The sequence below is a fragment of the Leucopleurus acutus genome (genome assembly GCF_964270905.1).
Source record: "Leucopleurus acutus genome assembly, chromosome: 13".
Taxonomy (NCBI): Eukaryota; Metazoa; Chordata; class Mammalia; order Artiodactyla; family Delphinidae; genus Leucopleurus; species Leucopleurus acutus.
In genome coordinates this window covers 87117323-87132793 of record NC_139155.1, presented here as the reverse complement: position 1 = coordinate 87132793, position 15471 = coordinate 87117323, and the positions used below count along the sequence as shown (strand labels likewise).

Genomic DNA, 15471 nt, shown 5'->3' with positions numbered 1-15471 from the left:
AGATGAAAATCCTAGCACTTTCATCCCTGCATATCAAAAAGTTTTAAAAAAAATCTAAATTCCCAACCAAAAGGATTGTTTGGATACATTTATAGAATTTTAAATACAATAAAGGAATTAAAAACATGATGTAATTAGAACCAATAAATTTATATTTCAAGGTATAATGCCAATGTATTACAAAAATCAAGTGTATCTCTATATACTAGCAACAACTAAAATTCAAAACTGAAATTAAAAAGAAAACCTTTAGAGCTTCCCCGGTGGCACAGTGGTTGAGAGTCCGCCTGCCGATGCAGGGGACACAGGTTCGTGGCCCAGTCCGGGAAGATCCCACATGCCACGGAGCGGCTGGGCCCATAAGCCATGGCTGCTGAGCCTGCGCTCCACAACGGGAGAGGCCACAACAGTGAGAGGCCCACATACCGCAAAAAAAAAAAAAAAAAAAGAAAAAAAGAAAACCTTTATAGCACATCAAAAATAATAAAATCCTTAAGAATATTTTTAAAAGACATGAAAGACCTGTACAAATCATTATGAAGATAAGTAAGACCCAAGCAAATGGAAAGATACATCATGTTCACAGATCTTAAGACAAATTATTGTTAAGACAGCAATTTGCTCTAAAATGATCTGTGGATTCAATACAACAAGATTTTACAGAAATTGACAAGATGATTCTAAATTTTGTATACGGATATGCAAAAAACCTAGAAGAGCTAAAACAATTCTGAAACAAAGTCATAGGCTAACCCTATCTGATTTCTACACGTACCATAAATCTACAACAAGACAGCATGACAGCATAAAGGTAGATTTATACAGACACAAAGGAACACACACAGTAAACTGACTCTCAGCAAAGGAACCAGAGCGATTCATTGAAAAACATTTTCAATGATACTGCAATTTACAGGAAAAAAAACGAATTTCGATCCCTACCTCCTAATATCACACACAAAATTTAATTTCAGGTGGATTACAATCTTAATGGAAAAGCTTAAACTTGTGGAGGAAAAAACAAGGAAAATATCTTTCGACCTTAGGGTAGGCAAAGATTTCTTAGGCAGGACCCAAAAGGACTAACTGTTAAAGAAAAAATTGATGAGCTAGACTTCAACAAAATTTAAAACCTCTGCTCTTCAAAAGACATAGTTAAGAACACGGAAAGGTAAACCAGAGAATGGAAGAAAACATTCACAATATATGTATCTGACAAAAAGCTTCCACCCAGGGGCAAGAAAAAAGCAGAAAACCCTCCTGCAGACCAAGAATGAAAAGACAACACACTAAAACATTTGGGCAAAAGGCCTGGCTAGACACCTCACCAAGGGAGATATCGATACATAAATGCCCAACACCAATCAAATACCATTTCATGATCCCCTAGGACAACTACAATTAAATAGACTGTCCACACCAATTGTCGGCAAGGATGTACCGTAACTAGGTCTCTCATCAATGTCTGTGGAAATGTAAAATGGTACAACACTTTGGAAAACTGTTCGGCTGTTCTTCTCTAAAGTTAAGCATGGGTCCATCCTACCCTCAAGCTATTCACCAGAATCCCTGCACAAGAATGTGGAGAGAGAGCAGTTTTATTTATAGTACGTAAAAATGGAAAACAATTCAAAAGTCCCTCAATAGGAGAACAGAGAAACAATGTGGGACACATCCATACAATGGAACAGGACCCGGTAATAAAAAAGGAGGAGCAAAAAAAAAAAAAAAAAGGAGGAGCTACGGAGACACACAATATGCATGGATCTCAAAAACATGATGTTGAGCAAAAAAGATGCCAGACGCAAAAAGTACTTACTGTATGATTCCACTCAGATGAAGTTCAAGAACTGGTAAAACGAACCGATGGTGATAGGAATTGGAATGGGGTCCCTTACAGAGGGATGGGAATTAAATATGGAAAAGCACAAGAGGGAACTTTCTTGAGCAGTAGGAATGTGATCTGTCTGGATTAGGGTATTTATACATTTGTCAGGACTCGTCTAATCTTACCCTAGAAGTCTGTACTTCACGCCACGTAAATTTTACTTTAGTTTAGAAATTTTTAAAAAAGAATAAGTTAGCTCATATTGTTACTAACATAATGAATAAATAAAGCAGGTTAGAGCGGTAAGTACAGTTTGACTCTACTTTTGTCTTTTAAAAATCATATATATGATTATTTATACATATGTATTATTTAAACATAAAATATAAAGTCACACCTAATTATATATAATTTATATATAATCTATATATAATATAAATAATATAGGTATCATACATATTATGCATTTACAATATACAAATATCATATTTATATATTTACATGATGATTTTAAAAGACAAAAATATATAATAGGTTAATACAGCTATAATTTAATATTATATATTAATGCATGAAAAGCATTAATATATATATGAAAAATTGTTGAGAAAGATATATCAAAACACTAATAGCAGTTCCTTTTTGGTGCTGAGATTTCAAGTGGTTTAAAAGTTTGTTTCTTAATCTGATCTCCATCTTACAATGGTCACTTTTTTTTTTTAATTTTTGGCCACGCCACGCGGCTTGCAAGATCTTAGTTCCCCGACCAGGGATCGAAGCCGGCCCCATCGGTGATAGCGCCAAGCCCTAACCACTGGGCCGCCAGGAAGTCCCACAAGAGTCGCTTCTTCTGTGTGTAGCTAATAAAGTAACACCGAATGAGCACAGGAGGATGGCGTCCTTAATAAGGACAAACGCCACAAGACACTAGGTGTTTGGGAGGTTTGTCCGAAGAGCAGCGTCCCAGAGGCTGGCACTACGCGTCCTCCTGCGTCTCAGCTGCACCCCCATCCTCACTGGGATGGGACCACTGACGACACCTCGGCAAACGGGGAGAAACCAAGTTTGTTCTAATCATGCCTTGCTCCCTCCTTTGTTCTACCCAAAGAGTCCATTTCTTTGACCCTGGCAGCCTCTTCTTCAAAACCATGTGAACCTAGCGAGGAACCGACGCAAGTGGGCAAGATGCACTTGAGTCCAAATCCTACCAGAAGATTTCATCTCTTACCTGAACGCCGAAGGAAGGTGTTCCAGTTAAAGGTGGTGTTCGGCACTGTTGCAATTCCTGGGTCAAAGGAAAGAGAACAAAAGAAAGTTCATGTGGTTGAGACATAACCAGTTATTTTGTGTTGACATTCAAATAGCCGTCATACTCGGTTCTTATAAAGAACTAAAGTTCTGAGGGCTTTGCTGAATTCCCATGAATCTCTCCAAGGCTGTGAGGTTTAAAATGAGCCGACAGGGGACTTCCCTGGCGGTCCAGTGGTCAGGGCTCTGCGCTTTCACTGCCGAGGGCTCGGGTTCGATCCCGGGTCGGGGAAGTGAGATACCGCGTGTCACGTAGTGAGGCCAAAAACAAAAATAAAAAGTAAAATAAAATTCGCCCACAGTTCCCAAGGAGAAAAGATTCATCACTTTCAACCCCACCATCCATTCCTGGGCCAAACTGTCTCTAGGTCACAGAAAGCTTGAGTTCCTAAAAAATGCATATAGGTGACAGGTATCCCAAACACTCCCAACTAAACTCTAAAAGAAATTACACAGAAACTATGTATTTAAAATTCCTCATCTCAACCTTCTAAATCATACATAATTTCCTGCTATCTGTGTCAGTTTCTCAGCCAGCTTTCAGTTTAAAGTTCTTTGAAAAAACGAACATTTTAAGATTTCAAAAATCCAGAGGCAACATTTAACAGATTATCTCGAGAGCAGAAAAGATGTGAAATTTTATGGAATGTAAATTAAGTCGTCGAACCGCCTCTCCAAGGCACTTGTAAGCTGGCCATTCACACTGACTAATATAGACTACAGTTAGTAAAGTTTGTAGTAAAGTCCACTACCCTGCCTGCCCCAGCACAGACTGTGAGTGGATGTGTTCCACCCGGTCCTGGAAACCCTTAATCCCTGTTAAGCAGGTTGAGTCCTCTCGTTTATCCGGCTGGAAACCGAGATTCATCGCGGTTAATCAGGATGCAAAATGTTAGGTGTCAGAGGCTGCGTCCAAACCCACGCGCTGCATCAAAGCCCATGTTTTTCCTGCAGCACCAACGTCTTCCGTGGCTATAAACGAGGGGCTGTGGCAGAGGAATGGAAGGTCCAACCCCAGGCCTGCCCTGACACTTACACACCCCTTTTATGCATACTGAGTCAGTGCATCGTTTTTTAAATGGGGGCTCCAAGAAAGAGTTCATTTCATGAGTGATTCTGCTGCTAAAAGTATCCCCGAAACCACTAGAGCCTTGATAATGTGATGTTTGTAAGGTGGACTTGTTCGCGTGACCCTGGGCTCAGCACGGGTTCACACCTAAGCTCAGAATCAGCCACATGTTCTCTGGAGCTACTGTTTCCCTGATCTCTATTTTGCGCGTCAGTGGTTCTTCCCTGGTGGCACAGTGGTTAAGAATCGCCTGCCAAGGCAGGGGACACGGGTTCGAGCCCTGGTCCGGGAAGATCCCACATGCCGCGGAGCAACTAAGCCCGTGCGCCACAACTACTGAGCCTGCGCTCTAGAGCCTGTGAGCCACAACTACTGAGCCCACGTGCCTAGATAGAGCCCATGCTCCACAACAAGAGAAGCCACCGCAATGAGAAGCCCCCGTTCTCAACAAAAAGGAGCCCCCGTTCGCTGCAACTAGAGAAAGCCTGCACACAGCAACGAAGACCCAACGCAGCCAAAAATAAGTAAATAAATAAATTTATTAAAAAACAAAACAATGTAGTGATAGTTTCAGGTGTACGGCAAACTGATTCAGTTTTACATATACATGTATCTACTCTTTTTCAAATTCTTTTCCCATTTAGGTTGTTACAGAATATTGAGCAGAGCTCCCTGTGCTATACAGTAGGTCCTTGTTGTTTATCTATTTTAAATATAGCAGTGTGTACATGTCAATCCCAAACTCCCTAACTGTCCCTTGCTCCCACCCTTCCCCTCTGGTAACCATAAGTTTGTTCTCTAAGTCTGTGAGTCTGTTTCTGCTTTGTAAATAAGTTCATTTGTATCATTTCTTTTTAGATTCCACATATCATACGATATTTCTCTTTCTCTGTCTGACTTCACTCAGTATGACAATCTCTAGGTCCATGCATGTTGCTGCAAATGGCATTACTTCATTCTTTTTAACAGCTGAGTAATATTCCACTGTATATATGTGCCACATCTTCTTTATCCATTCTTCTAACATTTTAAATTATTCTTTTATAAAGTAGTCTTATTTTTATCTTAATGTTAAAAATAATAAAAGTGTGCCCATTCTACTATTTTCAAGTAAATCCCAGACATCATGTTATTTCATTTCAGTAGGTATCTCTACAAGATAAAAGACTCATTTTTTTCCAAATATACATATATTTAAAATTTCTTACCTTGACTCTGGACATAGATCTTATCCTTGGCATGTGGCTTTTGAAAAAAGGGGAGAAAGAAAAAAAAGTAAGTTTGCTAGTCCATTCCCATTGCTGCTTAGAGAGAAAATGAAGGCCATAAAAATATCCTGTTGGAAAACATCGCAAAGAATCATCTACACAGCCACTCACAGACTAGTTACTTTATCAGAGCAAAGAGTTACCTCTGCTTTTAATGGGGGTTAGCCCATTAAAAACACAGCTTATCTAAGGGAAGAAGTACAAAGAGGTCCCTTAAATCAGGCATAATGAAATATTACCAATTTATAGTTACTATGTGAGTAGAAAAGTGATGAAGCTCAGACAGAGAACATGCCAGGGATACAGCCCATCAGGTGCGTATCAGGAACTGAGGTTGAAGGCAGACGTTTTGGGAAATGTGGTTTGTGGATACAAACCCTTGAATAGAGAGAGTACACTCCCTACCTTTGGAGAAGAAAGGAGGAGGGGGAGGGGGGAGGAGAAGAAGATGAAGACAGAGGAGGAGATGGGGATGGAGGGGGAGATGGAGATGGGGATGGAGGAGGGGTACCCAGTATGTTGGGAAACAAGAGAACAGGCACCAGGGGTCAGATTCTTCCAGGATGTGAATGGACTGGTCTCAAGGACCCTGTAAGGACCACCCCCAAAGCCTCTTTGACATCAAGGGACACCGTGACACTTGCATGACTGATCTAGATATGTGTCCCCAGATGCATACGTACTATCCCTGGTGGTGTTTTCCGGCAGAACTTCATAAAACTACTAGAAAGAAAAAGAATCCATTTCTCAAGCTCGTTTTGAAACAGTGACAAAGATATTTTTAAAATCAGGTTTAGACCCAAAGGTGGATGTTACGGGAGCAGAGTGAGAAATCCGCTTTAAAGGGCAGCAGGGTCAAGTAGGTGCAGAGGGCTGTTTCTCGTAAGTGATCAAAGATACGGTCATTCTGGTGATAAAGTCTAAAAAGGTGCATCTTTCTACCATGTGGCCTGAATATCAGCTCCGTGCATGAAACGACTAAACTAGGTAAAGAGTGGCCATCACAGAAGTTGCATCTTCGTGCTCTCTCTACCTAAACGTGTGTGAAGGGCTCTGGTGGTCCTCCAGGTGACCGGGATCCTGCGAATTGCATGTGGTCTGCTGACCCACTCTGACCTTCATCCTCAAATCAGCTTTATGTTTTGGGAAACCAACTAAAGGTGAGGCAGTCCCGACAAGGGAGAGACGATCAATGGGGAGAAGAGGGAGTTACCCTGCCCTCCGCTTGGTGGATGGGAAGGTTCTGGGAGAGGCAGCATCTGGCCATCCTAGGACGGCTGAATGGAAGTTGGTACAGAGGGACCTCCCTGGCGGTCCAGTGGTTAAGACTCCAGGCTTCCAATGCAGGGGGTGCAGGTTTGATCCCTGGTCGGGGAACTAAGATCCCACATGCCGTGCACGGCACGGCCAAAAAAAAAAAAATAAGGAAGGTGGTACAGAGACACAAGTCTTGGTTTGGTTTTGCTTTTGACCTTAGCATTACATTTTATATTTATCCATCAGAGGTACCTGAGACCTCTAAAAGTCTTGAGTATCCTCCTCCATACGCCACAGAGCAGGATGCAGCCCCTTTTGCCCTTAAAACAGCAAGCCTGCAAAAAAAGAGCTTCAAAAATCTCTTCTCTACTAGTTAAAAGAGATATTAACCTTAATGGGAAAAATGGTTAATAGCAGCCATGTGAAATCAGAGTTTAGCTCAGAGCCCTAAAAGATTGCTTTTTGTTAAATTATAATTTCACTAGAACACTGAAGAAAATTGTACTGGAATAGAGTGCAGGCTAAGAGTGCCTCTTCTTTAACCAGACCTAAGCCTACAACATTGGCTCAAAAAATGTCCATAAGAAGGATATTGAAGCACTGTCAAAAATATACCCGGATAGCATTTTAACTTTAAAGGTAACACGAGTGTTTGACAAAAACAGATTCACTATAATTCTATATAAATTCAATTCATGACTGTCAGGCAAAATGGAGATTACAGCCTTACTACTATTTTCATTAGAACTGTGCCGTGCAATTAGAAATATGTAAACCCCAAATGCTCCTCTCAAGAAAGTTCCTTTGGGCACAAACAAAAATTAATTAATTAAAAGGGTATCTCAACTCTATAAACAGAATAAGTTGACTCTATATGGAAATGTCTGGGTTTATCTGCTGATGTTATCTATCTCTGAGGATTATTTCCCCCAAATCTACTGAACTCCCCCCCCCAAAACAAGTAAGTATCAAGTCCAATATAGACTTTTAAAACATGTCATAAATGGTATTTGAAGATCTTATCCGAGCAAATCAAGAAAATAGAGGGACAGTATAAAGGAAATCTGCATCTGAGTTATTTTTAATCATTGTAAGAAAAGCGATCTGGCAAAAGCCAATTGGCTTATATTGATTTCGAAAATCATTTTCTATATTAAAATGCTCTAAATACAAATTAGCTTTCTTTGCTCAATATTAATTGTTGTTTCACTTGCCTTGAAATAACATGAGTCGAAGTCCTTATATATATCATTTCCCTTGGAAGATCAGCTCATTGATGCATAAAATGAAAAAGAAGACGTGTGTGTGTGTGTGTGTGTGTGTGTGTGTGTGTCGGAAGGGTGGAGAGGGAAGATTCTCCATTTTTTCCTCCATTTTTAAAGTCTATGAGAAAACATTACTTAATTTGACCCACTACTAAATATAAAAAGTCAGTGTCCTATAAATACATGTGACTTTGTAACAGACCCAAATGCTCAGTTATGCCTTTTTATGATGGAACACCAGACAGACAGCAACAACAAAAAGATTTCCCATTCTTTTATTAATATAACCTTCTGAAATTAAGCTTTCCACCAAATGGAAACCACAATAAATATTACTTTTAAAATCTATGCACAATTTCATCCTCTACAGGTGATAAAAATATTATTTTACAACTTCTGATGATGGCTTTGTTAAAAGTCATTTAAAAACAGCTACAAATTACTTAGAAGAAATCATGGCCTGTAAGTGTATAGCTTTCAAAATACATCACAAAACACAGAAATTGGGCATTTTTCAGGGGACACGGGTCTCTTCTTTTCTCCCTCTTCTCTTTTCCCTTAGAAATTGTTTTTAAGTAAGGAAATAAAATAATGTTCAGGGAATTCCCTGGCGGTCCAGTGGTTAAGACTCAGTGCTTTCTCTGTCAGGGCCCAGGTTCAATCCTGGGTCGGGGAAACCAAGATCCCACAAGACACGTGGCGTGGCAAATTAATAATAGTAATGTTCAAAATAAAAAGGAGGGGGGAACAACCTTGTCACTAAATTCCTGCAACTGAACCAGACAAGGAAAGATTTTTCAAGAAAAGGAAAAAATCCACAGATGAGATGGGGAGGATGTCTGAGAACTGAATTGGGATCCAGTTTTATGGGATCTGACATGAAACAGGCTATAAATAAAGATGAAACTAAAACAACCCTGGGCAAAATCAAAGGATGAATGTGTAACACGTAATCTAGCCCAGCAACCCAAGAAATAGGAATGCCAGCAGGAAAATTCCCAGGAAGATTAAAAAGTAAAATGCAGTTAAATCTACGGAGCAAATAACATGGAATCACTGCTGATTTTATTCAAAAGCTTCCCCTACTGTTCTCTGCCTTTGCAATCTGATGAATTAGAGCAACGCTTCTGATCATCCCAAAAGCTTGTGCCCCAGGTCATGGGAAACGTTAACTCAGAATCTGTGCTCTGAAATTGATGAGTTTTCCATCCTTTGAGCTCCTTTAAAACTTTTCAATTCCCAGGGATCTCACATGGGGGAAAAAAATGCAAAGGACACGTGCAGTTCTATCAAGAAATCTCTGAGGGAAGCCAATCTTAATAGAAGTTATTAAAAATGATTAGCTTCCTAAGATATGACCATTCCCTGGAGTTTTCCTTACAGGATATTTGTGGGGAGGGCCAGCATACAAACTAGGGTTTCCAAAGATGGAACAGAGGGGTGAATGTTTTTAAGTTCACATTACAGTAGAAACTATAATAAAAGATGGGGTCTGTGTAGCTCCTGTGCTGTCAACGTGATTTTTGGAGATGATCAAATACTAAGCGATGGGCCATGCAGGAAGAAGAAGAAGTAACAGTAATTCAAAGGACAGCATAATTCAGCAATTAGGCGAGAGGCAGCTCATTCAGATTAGAAAAGAACTAACACCTACATCAGCCTTTTGAGCTCCCCTGTGCCATGAACGGGCAAGTGACAGCCAATGAGATCTGTCTTGCTTTCTGTATTTCAATTTCCAAAAGAATTGTGATGAGTATATGTACACAGTGAAAGTAAAATTACTCTTTAGGTATTGCCTAACTGCTTCCAGAAAGTTACTTTTCTTTAAGGAGTGCCAAGGCAGGGTAGATGAATTAGGCCCCAGAAGGTAGGGACTCAAAGTTTCCAAATTAAAAAAAAAAAAATCACTAAAAAGTAACAATACCAGGAAGCTTAGCTCAGCACTAACCTCAACAAAGTGTATCCATGTGCCATGTTGGTTATCACTCTGCTTTTTCTGAATTCGATAACTGTGTCAAACAGTATTTACTCATGCTCAAGATTTTTTTAAATAGTTCATAAATAAATATTTGAATTTAGAGAAAGTCCTCTTAGCTGAGTACTTTTTTTTAGAAAAAGCATGTGAACAGTGCAGTTAAACTTTACACAGACCTGTGGGGTTTTGAACCCAGTGGAGACAAATTAAACCACAATCGTTTCTGCAGAGAGAAAAGCCTTCAATTAAGATATGTGGATACCTAGTTTGCTTTTAATTATATTGGTGAAATAGTTACATTTCCTGGTAAAAGTCTGGTGAATTTAGAGAAAGTATTCTAAACCCAGACTAGAATTAGAAGTGCCCAAACTTGTATTCTGAATGTCTATTACACACTGTAGCAAGAAATCAAAATGCTATTTAGACTAGTTTTAAATTTGCACAATGCATATATCACAGTTAGACATGTGCAGTGAATCTAATTCCCAAAAACACGAAATCAAGGTTATAATATCACAGACCGACAGAGGAGCACTGTCCCAAAACACGGCCGATGTTGAACTTGGACAATAAGTACTAACTATGTAGCAGGCGGACGCCAGTACAAAGCCCCCGGGACAACGACCCTTACAAAGTAGGCACAACATCAAAGTAAGGCTGATACAAACAACACTAAAAAAATAACAACGGGGGCTTCCCTGGTGGCGCAGTGGTTGAGAGTCCGCCTGCCGATGCAGGGGACACGGGTTCGTGCCCCGGTCCGGGAAGATCCCACATGCCGCGGAGCGGCTGGGCCCGTGAGCCATGGCCGCTGAGCCTGCGCGTCCGGAGCCTGTGCTCCGCAGCGGGAGAGGCCACAGCAGGGAGAGGCCCGCGTACCGCAAAAAAAAAAAAAAAAACAATGGGCCCAAACAAAGGCACTTCAAATTAAAAGAGATAAAATAAAACTCTCTTTATCGAACTTCAATCAAACTAATTTGTATGAAGTCAGTCAGAGGCAGAAGGGTGCTCATCAACACAGCCTCCAAAATAATGTTTCTTTGTTTTTCCCCTCATTGTGCCTTTTTTTAAAAAAATTGAAGTATAGTTGATTTGCAGCGTTGTGTTACTTTCAGGTGTACATACATACCTATCTATTGTTTTTCCAGATTCTTTTCCCTTTTAGGCTATTACAAAACATTGAGATAGTTCCCTGTGCTATACAGTAGGTCCCAAAATAATGTTTCCAAAGGAGCATCCTAGCTTTGTCAGAGGGCTGAAATTAACCCACAGCTTGCAGAATATACCCTCCCTTCGCTCCTTCCTGTTAATGTTTCTCCACGACCAGATCGGAGCATATGTTTTGGAAAGCTTGAATCAGGGTGCTCCCCACATGCATATCTGTGGTATGTTGCACGTCCAATACTGCAGCCCTGGGCACATGAGGCTATTGAGCCCTTGAAGCGGAGCTGGTCTGGATGGAAATGTGCCTCCTAAAAGTAACATGCACACTCAATTTCAAAGACTGAGTACCAAAAAAATGTGAAATAGCACCTTAGTCATTTTTATGTTGCTCATGTGTTGAAATAATAAGATTTTGGATACAGTAGGTGTGCAGTTAGGAACTTGGCCTTGGCCAAGAGGTGGTCTGGCTTTTGCCCTGGGCTTCTAGGAAATAAGCTATGTGATTCCTAAGGGGGCAGGTATTTCTCTAGGGTGAGGCCAGCCACAGCTAACAGTCTTAGGCAGGGGCTGGCCATGCCGGAAAGACCAGCCATGTGATGGAAATTGGGCACTCTGGGCCCAGTGGTATCAATCTGCCTGAAGACTGGATGCAACCCTGTGCGCAAACAATCAATCAATCAAGTCTGTGCAATGAAGCCCCAGGATAAACTCTGGACACCAGACGCAGTGGGCTTCCCGCGTTGGCAAAACTCCGTACATACGTCTCAGATCAATAACGGGGCGTTGAGGTGGTCATAGATCAACAGCCAGAGGGTAAAATGTCCTGACTGCCCAGGGAGAGGGCGATGGAGGACCAGCCCTGGCGTCTCTTCCTTTGGCGGATTTTAGTCTTATCCTTTCCCAGTAATAAACCATAACAGCGAGTGTAACTCTTCGTGAGTTCTGAGTCCTTCAAGCCATTTCTCAAACTTGAGGGTGGTGATGGGGACCCCCGAACTTGCCCTTGGTGTCAAAAGTGGGGGCAGGTTTGGGGAGAGCACCCTTACCCTTGTCCTTTGCAGGCTGGCTAACTCGGGGAGGTGGATTCAGTAAAACAGATTATTAAAACTGATCTTCCTTGTTTCCACTTACTTTTAAAATAGGGACTCTCAGAAAATTGTAAATTATATCCATGGCTCACCTTTGTAGGGTGCATTGTATTTCTATTAACAGTGCTGGCATCAAGAGTGAGCCTGTGTTTTTATAAAAATGAAGTTTGAGAAAATAACAAGTTTTAGGCCAGATTTTATGCTCAAAACTATATTTATCTATACAGACTCTACATGAAACCACAAAAGCAGTAAGAAGCAAAGACCATAAATCTTTCTAATCTGGGATAATTGGAATTTGATTCTGGTTTGATAATAATTACGTAAGCTTAACTAAGTTTGGACCTGAGCCAAGCCTGCTCACCAAAATAAAGGAGAAAATTAAAAACAAAAGGTGGCAGTTCAATAATGCAGCACGAAACTTAACCACTCAAAAACTGCATCACTGTTCCGAACACGTAACTACCAGTAGTCTCTCCACAAAAATCCATCTCAAAGCATTACACAGATGTGGCTGAACAATGAACCTTTATATTGTTTCTACACAGTTTTCATTTGCAAAAACTAATCAAATAAAGGTATTGAGCTGAACTTTATTGAAAAATCATCCACCAAAAAAAAAGTACTAAAGCGGTATTAAAAAACAGGTTCACATTCGAATTTAATAACTAACCTCCACCACTTTAAACAATAAAAACAAATTCATCCTTTCTTTTATGAGCTTTCTTGATGCTGCCTGTGACATCATCATCCAAGACAAAACAATTTTTGCCGACTTCTCCATTTCTTTCTTCAAATGCCTTGTTATTATATTTGGAAAAGCATCTGTCGGAAAACAAAGACTGCTAACCTAGGATGAGGGTAGATTTGGTGCGGCTGACCTCCTGGGTGACAGGCAAATGGTCAACTTAATCTTGACATGTAAGATGATCCTTCCAGGAGTTCCCCGGCAGTCAGTGGTTAGGACTCTGCGCTCTCACTGCTGAGGGCCTGGGTTCAATCCCTGGTCAGGGAACTGAAATCCCACCTGCCACGCGGCACAGCCAAAAAAAAAAAGAAAAAAAGATCTTTTGACAGGACACTGCTGGATATTCTCACCACTGCTAGCAAGCCTGCCCAAAACGTAACTGGTCTATGCATTTAATGCAGTTTTCTCATCGTTACATCGAAAAGTTAATCCCAGGCTTCGCTGGTGGCACAGTGGTTAGGAATCTGCCTGCCAATGCAGGGGACACAGGTTCAAGCCCTGGTCCGGGAAGATCCCACATGCCGCAGAGCAACTAAGCCCGTGCACCACAACTACTGGCCTGTGCTCTAGAGCCCATGAGCCACAACTACTGAGCCCGCGCTCTAGAGCCCACGAGCCACAACCACTGAGCCCACGTGCTGCAACTACTGAAGCCCGCATGCCTAGAGCCCGTGCTCCACAACAAGAGAAGCGACCGCAATGAGAAGCCCACGCATAGCAACAAAGAGTAGACACCACTCGCCGCAACTAGAGAAAGCCCGCGCACAGCAACAAAGACCCAACGCAGCCAAAAAAATAAAAAATAAAATAAAAGTTAGTCCCGTCTAAGAATAATCACCGATCGCGTATCACCTCGACACTGATGACTTCCACATCTGTACCTCCAGCTGCACCCCTTTCTGACGACAGCCCCACACTGTGAGCTACATTCTGGATACTCATCCCCGAGTCCAATACTCGTCTCTAATTCAACGTGTCTGCAGCTCAAAGACCCTGTTCCTCCTCCTCTCTGCATCTATACTCCTTTCCTCGAGTTCTTCCAAAATATATTCATAAAAATGTTAATATCTCTGAGCCCTTCTTTATTTCTTCCTCACATGCTATGGTCTTCCCGCACAGAAATGGATCCATAACATGGGGCTTGTGTTAAAAAAAAAATCTATATCCCGTGCAGGTAAAAGGGCATGGTGGTTGTGCTTTTTAAAAAAATATTCCAGAAAAAAAAGTGTGTGTGTGTGTGTGTGTGTGTGTGTGTGTGTGCAGGAGTGGTGGGGCAGTGGGTGAGTCAAATCAATAAGGATTGGAGGGAGTTCCCTGGCGGTCCAGTGGTTAGGCTTGGCGCTGTCACTGCCGTGGCCCAGGTTCCATCCCCGGTCCCCGAATTAAGATCCCGCAAGCCATGCGGCACGGCCAAAAAAGAAAAAAAGAATTGGAGAATGGTAAGCTGGGTGGTGGACGCATAGGAGCTCACCCTACTATTCTTGCTATTTTTGTATATGCTTGGACATCTCTGTAATAAAAAGTTGTAAAGAAGCATCCCTTCCTGGCCAAGTCAATCGGACAAGAATTTATTGAACGTGAGGTGGTACGTTACCCTCTAGGGATACAGGGGTGAACCACACCTTGTCCCTGTCCTCAAAGAACTCACAGCCACACGGTGCGAAAAGTGAAGGAAAGAGGTGTTACAGGGGCGTTCCTGGTGGCGCAGTGGTTAAGAATCCGCCTGCCAATGCAGGCAGGGGACACTGGTTCGAGCCCTGGTCCGGGAAGATCCCACATGTTGCAGAGCAACTAAGCCCGCATGCCACAACTACTGAGCCTGTGCTCTAGAGCCCGCGAACCACAACTACTGAACCCACGTGCCACAACTACTGAAGCCCGTGCGCCTAGAGCCTGTGCTCCCCAACAAGAGAAGCCACCGCAATGAGAAGCCTGTGCACCGCAAGGAAGAGTAGCCCCCGCCCGCCGCAACTAGAGAAAGCCCGCGCGCAGCAGCGAAGACCCAACGCAGCCAAAACTAAATCAATCAATAAATAGGTGTTACACTCTCGAGGGATAAGCACTAAGTGCGGCGGATTATTAAAATGGACCTAATCAACGGCTCCCTCCCTGCACCCCTGCTTTTTAAGGCCACGCTGAAGATCGCCCGGTAAGGAGGAAAAGGCTGTAGCTCCGTGCTTGACTTGCTCTGGCCCACACACAGTAGCAAACAGCACACAGGCAGAAGCCTGCAGCCTGCTCGCGCACTGCTGCCTGCTCTCTCCTGCCGCTGAGCCTGACAAAGGGCGACAGACCACATGGAGAGAAACACCAACTGTCCCAGCCATCCCAGCCGAGGCCCCAACACGTAAGCAAAGCCATGCTGGACTACCCAGCCCCGCTGAGCTGACCCCGGCCAGAAATGCCCAGACAACACAAAGCATAAATGATAAATGGCTGTCTTAAAGCACTACGTTTGAGGTGATTTGTTACGTAGCAAAAATAACTGATACAGCAGTGAA

The 15471-nt window shown here is 42.1% G+C and overlaps 1 protein-coding gene across 2 annotated transcripts in view; it reads right to left on the bottom strand.

The window, feature by feature from the left end:
- Positions 1 to 15471, bottom strand: part of GLT1D1 (glycosyltransferase 1 domain containing 1) — a 138010-nt gene that overhangs the window by 96427 nt on the left and 26112 nt on the right. For both annotated transcript variants that reach the window (XM_082853312.1, XM_082853311.1), the window contains exons 5-6: positions 5414 to 5450; positions 3057 to 3113 (exon numbers count right to left, since the gene is read on the bottom strand). In XM_082853312.1, the coding sequence (XP_082709438.1) occupies positions 3057 to 3113; positions 5414 to 5450 (94 nt within the window). The remainder of the gene's footprint in view (positions 1 to 3056; positions 3114 to 5413; positions 5451 to 15471) is intronic.